At 33.9% G+C, this 11,370-nt stretch overlaps 1 protein-coding gene across 1 annotated transcript; it reads right to left on the reverse strand.

Annotated features, from left to right (window-relative positions):
* Positions 1–1,487: 1,487 nt before the first annotated feature.
* Positions 1,488–2,001, reverse strand: LOC106330447 (RING-H2 finger protein ATL44-like; the record flags this gene model as incomplete). Its single annotated transcript, XM_013768910.1, has 1 exon — positions 1,488–2,001. A coding segment is annotated over one exon (324 nt), but the record flags the coding sequence as incomplete, so codon positions are not given.
* Positions 2,002–11,370: the final 9,369 nt, after the last annotated feature.

An 11,370-nucleotide genomic window follows, 5' to 3' on the forward strand; every position in this document is an offset into this window, starting at 1 on the left:
ATTATTTTGAAACCTTAACATTTTAAATCCAAATTTATTATCTTTTTCCATGCACTATTTGATTTATATACAAACAACTACCTAAGTAAACACTAACAAGTTCCATCACCCTCAACTTTGAACATATAAGTTATAAAAATATCAACATATGACTTAGTCGTTCATTCTTATATCAAACTCATCAACCTATGTAATATCCAAAGTCCCATCAATCACATTATAGACAAAAAAAACAATAAAATCCCGTAAACAAAACTATACAATACACCAATACAATAAAATCCCGTAAAAAATTTTATGCACCTAGTAAATTATAAAATTTCTAATGATTCGACCAAAGTGTAAATAGAAATATTTACTGGAGTAATGTATACATTTCGTTAACCCTTTGATAAATGTTACATACTTCAAATTAACCGGATATGTCAACATTTATTAAACATATTTTTATATTGCAGAATTTCGTAAAACAGCTTTTACTCTAGACAAGAGAAAAACAAATTTTATCCAAATGTAAGAGAATTATTTGGGTTGACAAAAAAAAAAGAGAATTATTTGTATTTCCCTGGAAATAAATTTGGTAGTTTTCCGGAGGGACCGAGGGGGGATGGACTTTGTGTTCAGTTCAGGTATCACATGGCCGTCTCCAGAACTAGGCCTGGGCGTTCGGGTCTTCGGGTCGGGTTCGGGCCGGTTCCTTTTGGGTCTGGGTATTTTCGGGTCCTGAATATTTAGACCCAATAGGTAGTTAAAAATTTTCGGTTCGGATTCGGGTCGGTTCTTCTCGGGTCCGGGTCGGTTCGGGTCTATAATTAAAATACCCATAAAATACCCGTAATTTTTCGGGTCTATATCAGGTCCGGATCGGGTTAGGGTATTTAGGATCTGAAAAAGACATGATATACCCAATTCCATCAAATTTAGTTGAATATTTGTCATATATATCTAAAATTTTACAAAACAACTTAAATGAAAATATTAATAATTAAAATAAAACATTTTAAAACTCTAAATTTTACATTTTAAAGCTTTATATTACTTTAAAAATGTTAAAAAATAATAACAAATGTTGTTAACAAAAGATATTTCAACTAAATCATAAAATAATATATATAAAATAGAACACAAAAACATCATAGTTTTAGATATACATGTTTTAAGTCGGGTACGAATCGGTTCTTATCGGGTCAGGTCTATTCGGGTCGGTTCTTTTCGGGTCCGGATCTATTCGGGTCGGTTCCTTTTCGGGTAAAAAAAATTTAAACACAAAAGGTACTTGTAAATTTTCGGTCCGGTTCCGAGTCAGATATTTTTGGATCATCGGATATTTTTTGGTCGGTTCCGGTTCGGATCATGTTAAAATGCACAGGCCTACCAGAAGCTGTCTAATCAATACTCAATTTATTTGTGTACTAAATTCATTTATATTATATAATTTACTGACCTTGTAAATAAACATCAGGAACTATAAACTCCTTTGATAAAAAAAAAAAAAAAGAACTACAAACTCCATCTAATTGATTTACACACGATTTGACAAAAAAACACGATAACTTACAAGAAAAATCACACAAAACTACAAAAGATCTCTATTTCCCCTTCTAAGAATTTTACTGATGAAACTCACTTTACATACTTTCTGAATTAATTATTCAGATACTTAAGAAAAAATTAGTGTTAAGGAAGAAAAGTAGGAATAGAGGAAGTGAGCTCCGACGAGTGTTGGTGATGTTGATGATCTTTCAATTGACTCCCCGCCGTGGAAGCGTGACCGCACCGGTCACATCTCACCGGCCTAAGAATCCGGCGACAAGAAGGACACGAAGACCTAGAGACAAGCCATTTGTCAATACACTCCACGTGGAAGGAATGGCCACAGAGAGGAAGCACTCTGATCTCTTCGCCGTCGGCGAAATCACTGAGACAAATCGCACATTCAGTCGAATCTCCACCGTCTTCGGCGGCGGTGCCGGAGGTTGATTCCGCCGCGGTGAAAGTGGATTATAGGAATCAACCGCCGCGGTGAAAGTGGATTATAGATTCATTTTATAGTTTTTTAAAAAATAGACTATTATTATAGGTCTAACTAACTCACTTTCTAGATTATAGGAACTAAATAATATGTCTATAACACAATATTTCTACATTATATGAACTAAATAACTATAAATCATTTCTAAGCAAAAAAAAAGTGATCTGAAAACTCTGTTATCAGTTTTTACTTCCATATCATGTACCATCGTATTTGAAATAGACTGCAAGGAGCAAAAATATTTCTCCAGACTTCTACACCTAATTAGGTAAATTTTTAAAACTAAACTGTTTTCACATTGATTTGTCGTTTGTATATAATTCATTTTTTGAAATGTTTGATTATCTTTGGAGATGATAATATTTTAATATTTTCCAAATTATATTTCTATTTATTTATTCAATAATGAATTACTAATCCAACAAACAAAAAAATATATAAGAAGAAATAAACACATGGGAAAGTTTAAAACAATCTATTTGATGGAGAACAAGTATACTCTAATATTATTATGTTTGAACAACCTTAATATACTCGACAATATAAATCTACGAAGCTAAAAGTTTAATTTTTTAATAACTTGTGAAAGTTTCAAACAACCAATTTAATAAAAAAATAGACGTTAAAATTATTATGTTTTAAAAAGTGATAGAAACACCTCATATACATTATAATATATACCAATTTATAATTGAAAACAAAATGTTTATATAAAAATAATGAAAACAAACATCCGCGCGATCGAGCTCTAGTTTTATATTAAACAAAAACCATATAAGAATATCAACGCAAAAAATTGGACGGACGTGAAATACAATTAGATACTAATTATTCTCAAAATTAATGGCTTAACTAGTGTTTACATGCAATTGTGCATCTGCTTAATTCGAGTATTGTTGTTTGGTGTGGACACATAATCTGGTTACAGCTTGAAAACAAAATAGTTTGCTCTAAAAAACTAGTTTGCACTTAACCAAGATGCGTCTAACTATGGGCCTAACGGGTTTTCCCGCTACGACCCGCACATGCAGCTTTTGCGGTTTGATAGCGGTTGACAGTGTTTCGAAACAATCATACAAACCGCTACAAATTGCTTCAAACCGCTCCGAACCTCTTAAAATCAAAAGTTGGTTCCAACTATCGTTTGCGGTTACGGGGGTGAAAATAAATATAAAATTATTTTTAAAAATATTTTAAGATTTTAAAATTAAAATTTTATAAATAAAAATATATACATATTTTATATATTAATTAAAATTCACAAACAATATCATAATTTGTTTTATAAAAACTTTAAACTAACTATTTATTAATTTTTTAAACATTTATATACACACATATATAAAGATATAGACATATATAAAACGAAATAAAATATTTTTTTAAAAGTTTTAATATAAATCTTCAAAACAAATTTTATTAAAATTATAAATTTCAACTAATTTATAATTTTTATAAATAAACATAATATTTTTATTAATCATATTATATTGATAATTATTATCTTTTATTACAATAGTATGTTCTTATATTTTTATAATGTTATAATATGTTAATATGAGTAATTTATTATTAAACCGCTGCAATATCTTATAATCAATCAGTCACAAATATCTCGCAAACGCAACAATTTTTAATCGTTGTACCAGTCATACAAAACACTTAATAACACTTTGAAACCACAACCACCCGGATCCGCAAACTCCCTCACCCGCAATCGTAACCGTAACCGCAACTGTTGTGTTTAAACCAGTCAAGGCCTATGTCCAACTACTTTGATGGATGAAAAACCATTTAAAATGGTATCTTTTGTGTATTTTCAATTTGATTAATGAGAAACTTCTGTGACTGATGAGTCGATGTTGAAATTATCACGACTTGTTTCAATTTTTTATACGTATATTTTTTTTTGTCACGGATATTATACGCGTATTTAAAGAAGATAAAGTATGTTTTTATGTTAGTTATGTTGCGCAAAAGAAATAATATTATGTCAGTTAAAATTGTGTGTACTAAACACACTTCATTATTAAATTCGAGCAGAAAATATATTTTTTTGTTTGGTCGAACAGGGATAGATATATACTAAAATTGGAAGGAAACTTGGAGTAAAAATAAAATGGAAGAAAAGATGGGGGTAGGTGGATTGGGTTTATAGGTTCAGTTTTTACGAACACATTACCAGAAGGTACAAGCAAGCTTCTTTCTTACCTAAACAACTACACCTACCTTCGATTAGACCCCTTTTCTCTCAAATTTATCCTTTTCCATGGTAAATGAACAGAAGGGAAATCACAAATGAAGGATCAGCTGGTGGGAAATGGTGTTTAAAGTTGTTGAATATTGTGTTTAAAGTATAAATCTCGACTTAGAAATTCAAGTTTAAGGATTAAAAACTAAATAAAAATGCTGCGGAAGTGAAAAGTACTGATAAAAATAAAAGAGAGTTCAAAACCATATACGAATGACATAGTTAAACATATACGATCATATTTATTTTCGGTTCCATAGTGAACTTTACTCAAAAGTACTTAACTGTTCTTTGTAAAAAAAAAAAGAACTTGATTGTTTTAGTTATAAATGTTTAGTCCACTTCAGATATACATATATATATATATATATCATCAAATATTAAATTAAATAGAATAAACGTTGTTAAGCATAACTACAATAAAAAAGAAATAAATACGATATAGAATTCTACGTACACACTTCGACTCTTTTGGCTTAATTTGTTTACATCAAGCTCTAAAGTTATTGATATTATAAACTCCTCCACCCCCCCATATGTTTGCTTATAAAAATACTCAATTCTTTATATTGTGTAAGCAAATCTTGTTTCAAATTAGTTATATATACAGTAAAAACTCTATATATTTATAATGTTAGGATTATGATAATTTATTAATTTATAGAGTTATAAATTCAAAGACAAATTCATATTTAGATTTATACTTCAAAAATATATTTTTAAAAAGTGAAAAATATTCCTTTTCATCTATTTCATAAGATTACTAGATATAATTTAGGTATGTAGAATACGTATGATAGAATACAAATGTGTTTTATATGTAATTTAATAAATTATAACTAAAATATCGAAATAAAAAAATAAGTTAGAATCAAATTTATTTTGAAGAAAATAAATCAATAAAAACCTAATTATGATTATTGTCTTATTTGCATTATTACATTTACACTGAAATGAAAATCTAATTAAGAATTATGACACTCTATCTCTAAGATAAAAGCTTCGAATGGTGATAGGTCGCACCGCCATTAATAATATAAAAAAAAATATATACATATACATATATATATATATATATATATATCTATATCTATGTATTTTTGTTACTATTATAACCGCATCGCAATTGTTCTGCAGTTGTTCTGCACATTACCATTTGGGCCCTAAAATAACCTATATAAAAGTTGAAACATTCCATCAAACGGAAAATATTATTCTATCCGTTTCATTTTAGTTGTCATTTCAGATTTGTGCACATAGATTAAGCAAACATTTAATTTTGTACATTTTCTATATAAAAACATCATTATCTATACATCTAACCATACCAATAGAAAAATAAATTGAAGAATATAATTTTAAAATGATATTTATTTTGTAACAAAATAGTTACTCTATAACGACAATTAAATGAAACGGAAAGAGTAGTAAATTATTTTTTGTAAAGATCTTAATAAATTGAGTGAACATCACCTGGAAGAGAATATTAGAGACCTTGAGAGATCATCCTCTAACAAGAGATGTATCATGGCCGACCGGCATGAAGAAACTTCGGATCGAATTTTTTTTTTTTGTTTAGAGCTCATGAAAAAGGAACGATTGATAATAATTTGTTGTACTTTAGGTAATGTCTGAACCTGATGGAGACTCTAGTAGTGTGGTCATATCGAACCACGTAGAGGTCTTCTGAACAATACTGAAAAAATAGTGTTGTTAGTTTGGTTGACGCAACTTTCTACGATTGCGTCTACGGCAATTTTTTTTATAAAATTTGTTCGTTTGATTGACGTGGATAGCTGCGTCTGGACGCTGTCCAGAGTATAGAAAGCTGCAGCTATCAGACGAACAGGGCTATATATATATCTAAAACCGGATCATATTCTATGCTACAAAATTATGCTGTAAAAGATAAGATAAATATTGCATTTACCTATTTCACAGAAGGATAGACGCACAAATTCAAGGACACTAAAGTCTAAAGTATACTCCACATCCTAGAATTTAACCGACCATTTATTGATAAACGAGCTAATTTATACGCTATAACCTCGAAATTCACACTTCGATTTTAATAAAAATTGGATCTTGTATTTTTTGTATAGCCTAGGTGGGATCTGGCACCTATACCTACTACCAACTCAGAAGCTTTGAAAGTAGATCTAGGTGTCCCAAAATTTGGTAAGGAAACATATCTTTTTTTCTGTCGTAAACGTAAACAAATTTATGAAATTTTTGCTAACTAAACTGATAACTTTGCGATTTATATGAAAGACGAATGATAGTTATGTCTTGGCACTGCATACGAAGCTGTTCACCTTTAAATTTAGTGTTCTATGGATATAGATGACTTTCCAACTGTGGAAGCTTCCTTTGAAATTTTTTATAGTTTCCAAACAACTTATAAAAATTGGTTATATTTCTGGATTCGAAACTATATTCACCAATTAAGAGCTATATATTGCAAATGTAACAGAAAATTGACGTAAATTGTTCATACATTCTATTGCTCATATGGGGACTTCTACTTTCGAGTGGAGTGGCGAAAGACTGGTCCTAGTACTTTACGCCCCTATTAATCCGTCAAATCCTTCCAATATACTATATCAATCTTGTCTTCAGTGATTTTCATGAGCCTTCCATAATCCATCCATAAAACATCATCTGTGCGGTATAGAAAGTAACGTTGCTCCGTCTATCTTCCTATTTTGAATATATTCCTTCTATTTAATAAAAATGTGTTATTTAAATATTGTTTACGCATATTAAAAAAATTATTTGAAAATTCTATTTTATCTTCTGCTTGCACACCAAATATTTTTTTTTCTCTAATTAATACACTAATATAATGAAATTAAAATGAATATTTAATTAAAATTTTGCATAGAAGACATAAAATGACATTTTTTTCTGAAACAAAAATAAAACTCTAAAACGACACTTTTCAAGAGACAGAGAAAGTAACTACGTAATGTTTAGGCGATATAGCAATGAATAATCGGCAGGTACACGTTAATATATTAATTTTATGTTCGTAAAAATATTTACAAGAAATTCAAACCTTTACTTATGTGGATCTTGTAATATCCAAATTTGTGTTATATAGTAGTGCATATTAAAATGCTTAAAATAGATTTAGCTATTTATTTTATCAAAATGCGTTTTATGCTGTTAGTTATACATTTAAAAAATTACAAAGTTAAGCGTATTTGAGATAAAATAGTAAAATGATGAATGATTTATTAGAAAGTGATCATTGAATTGTGTAAGTAATTAAAGTAAAATATTAATATTTTTATTATGTAATATTGATATATAAATTTTTAAGAAGTTAATTGGGTTTATTAAAATTTTGGTTGGCTAAAAATTATAGAAAAATAGTTAAATACAAAACTCATTACAAAACTTACGAAGTTATGACCGGGTGATTGTGGTCGAGTGGTAAAGAGACGGGACTGAGATGCCAACACGTTTCAGGTTCGATCCACCTGCTGCGCGAAACTAAGTCACAATTATCCTGGTCACCTAACACGGATATGTGCCTATGCTTTAGGGCCATTTGAATACCCGGAGAGAGGGTCTATCCGTGGGCTGCACCTCCCCTTGGGGATTAGTCTGGGCCTCTCCATGGGCCTGGGATACCCCGGGTTAATCAAAAAAAAAAAACTTACGAAGTTATGAATTTTGTTTTTTTTTTTTGACCAAAGGCTTATATTTATATAAAATGAAAAAGAAACAAAGTTTACAAACCCATACTTATATATAGTATAGCTATAGTCCCACCCAAAGTTTTAGCCCATTTGAACCCATAGTAATTGAACAGAGAGCGATCCCAAGCCCACCCATTAGAAAGAGGAAGAGACAGTTTCGTTCAAATTTGCGTCGAAAACCAAAGTTGCATGAAGATCGAAGAAATCGCCGGAGAGTTCAATCGATAACCGGAGATCCGATCCGTGATTTGACGAGTGATGAGAGTAGTAATAGCCTCTGATGATCGAAATTGTTGATTGTGAAGCCTCTTATTCCTCTCCTGCCAAATCCAATAAATCGATGATTGCCAACAGAGAAGGGTAAGTCGTTTCTTGTATTTGTTTCCTTGAAGAGATTGCATCTGAATCATGGTATGATCCCAATTTTTTAGCGGTTGCAGGTCACATCTCCTCCCAATTTCCTCCCAGATTGCAAAGCTGAAGGGGCAGTGGAAGTATAAGTGATCTCTAGTTTCAGGCTCCTGGTTGCAGAGCAGGCACACAACATCCGTCTGGAGTCCCCAGCTCCGAAGACGGTCTCTAGTAGGGCATCGATTCAAGATGAACAGCCAAGTGAGAAAAGTATGGCGAGGGATGCCTCCTGTAATCCAAACGCTTTGAGCCCAAGGTACGCTAGTTTCCTGACCCCTTAGTTTCTGATAAACCTGACTGGTGTTAAATCTTGAAATCGGTTTGTCATCAATCACCCATTCATAGCAATCTTCTGTATCAGTGAGGGCAAAAGCAGTGAAGAAGATGTGTAGTTGTACCATTTTCTCTGACCGCGCCGGGGGAATCATCCATCTCCCATCAATAAAGAGGTCTGAGACAGTGGAGTTTGCATCAATGCCCATGCGAGAAGTTTGATCGCTCAGTATAAATTGCGAGAGCTTCCCAAAGGGGGACCAGTTATCCGACCAGAATCTACATGATTCTCCATTTCCCACTTTCATCTTTATCCACGTAAAGACTTCATCTCTTAACTTAAACAGCTTGTTAGCCAACCAAGAGTTTGTTGTTGTCGCTTTCATAGTCCAGAAGTTAGATAGGGAACCTTTTAAAACCTCAGTCTTGAACCATCCAACCCATATCGATCCTGCTTGAAAGAACAACAACCAGATTAGTTTTATACAGCAAGCTTTGTTCCAAGTATGTAGATCCTTTACTCCCAATCCTCCAGTAGATTTTTCCTTGGTCACCACCTCCCATGAGACCTTTGCTGAGTGATGCATGTCTAGTCTTCCTTTCCATAAGAATAAGCCACACATAGAATTTATTCTTGTCACACAGGCTTTAGGGAGTAGGAAGGTAGAGCACCAAAAGTTGTTTATACCCGCCACCACCGTTTTTATTAAGAGAAGCCTACCAGCAAAAGAGAGAGTCTTGACACTCCATGAAGTGAACTTTGCTTTAATTTGTTGGATTAAGACCTCACAGTTTTCAGCCTTTAGCTTTTTTGTGCAGAGAGGTACCCCAAGGTAGCGAACAGGAAGGGTCCCATTGGGCATGCCCGTGGAGACTTGGATAGCATCAACCTCCTCTTGTGTTAGTCCCGAAGCATAAAAGGAAGATTTTTGCACACTGACTGCCAGTCCAGACCTCAACTCGAATTCCTTGAGAACCTGTAAGACATTCTGCACTGAGCTTAGCGAGCCATCCATAAATATCAGCAGATCATCTGCAAATGCTAAATGAGTGAGTTTTGATTTGCTGCATTTATGGTGATATTTTATCTTCAGGTCTGCTGCCGCCTTATTTAGCATCAGTGAGAGGACGTTCATTGCAATCACGAACAGGTACGGGGACAAAGGGTCCCCCTGCCTTAAGCCCCTTTTCCCTTCGAAGTAACCATGCACTCGTCCATTGTAACCGATAGTGAAGTTTGGAGTGCAAATACACGCACGGAGCTATTCAATAAGTATAGGGGGTAGCTGAATTCCTTCAAGGCAGTTGAAAAGGAAGTCCCAAGAGAGCGTGTCAAAGGCCTTGGCAATGTCAACCTTTATAGTAATTCTTTTCGGCCCTTTTTTCTTGTGATACCCATTGACAAGCTCTCCGGCCAATACCGTGTTCTCCATGATCAATCTGTCTTTCACAAAAGCCGTTTGATTAGGAACAATCAGCGCAGGCAAAATAGGTTTGATTCTTCTCACTAGCAATTTTGCAATGACTTTATAGAGAGTGTTTAGACAACTGATTGGACGGTAATCTGTGACAGATGAGGCTCCCGGGCGTTTTGGGACAAGCGCAAGGATGGTTGAGTTGGCTGAAGCGGGGAGAAAGGATTGCTGGAAGAAGTGAGTGATCGCAGTAAGTACTTCCACTCCAAGGAAACTCCAGGAAGATTTGTAAAAAGCCGATGTAAATCCATCAGGACCCGGGGACTTGTTTGGGTTTAGCTTAAACAATATCTTCTGGATCTCCTCAGCCGAAGGTATGGTGATCATCGCAGATACATGCGACTCAGATGGGCAGAAACCTATTAGTTGAGCAAACCATTGAGGAGGAGATTGATAGCTTTGCAACGATAAGGAGTCTGGTCCAAGGAGGTTTTGGAAGTGAGAGATAGCGTGTAAACTCATCAAGTAGGGGTCAGTCAGTAGGACGCCAGAGGAGAGCATAAATGATCTGATGGTGTTGTAGCTCGTTCTCATCTGGAAAATCCGAAAGAAGTAAGTTGTGTTCTGATCTCCCTCATGTAACCAATTTACTCTTGATTTTTTTCTGAAGTAACACTCCTCAATTTGCCTTAGGAAAAGCCATTTCTGATTGAGTTCTCGTTCTTCTTCAAACAGGTGGGTGGAAGGATGTTGCAGTGCATGTACCTGCACAACTTTTAACAAACTGTTAGCTTCTAAAACCCTCTCCTGAATATTTGAAAAGTTCTCTCTATTTATCTGTTTTAACACTCCTTTAACTCTTTTTTGCTTCCAACAGAGATTTGTAAGGGTAAAAGCCATGCTTCCGACTTGATTCCATGCCTCAAAAACCATCTGGAGAAAGAGAGGGTGTTTGGTGAGGTAGTTAAAGAACCTGAAAGGTTTGGTTCCGGCTAGTGGTAGATGGTGAGCTAGGTCTAGGAGACAGGGGCAGTGATCAGACATTTCAGGAGGGTGGAAGGTTGATGTGCTGTTGGGGAAGAGAGAGATAGCGTGTGAGTTAACCAGGAGGCGATCAAGTTTCTTTGCTATTGGGCTTTCAGGTTGATGGTTGGTCCAAGTAAAAAGGGGGCCTTGAAAACGAAGGTCAAACATCCCCATTTGGTGAAGTGTGTCTCTGAACTCTGCCATCTGAGGGGTAGTCGAGTGAACTACAGAGAGGGAGTGTTCAGAGTGGTGGAT

The sequence above is a fragment of the Brassica oleracea genome, chromosome C3, assembly GCF_000695525.1.
Source record: "Brassica oleracea var. oleracea cultivar TO1000 chromosome C3, BOL, whole genome shotgun sequence".
Classification (NCBI taxonomy): domain Eukaryota; kingdom Viridiplantae; phylum Streptophyta; class Magnoliopsida; order Brassicales; family Brassicaceae; genus Brassica; species Brassica oleracea.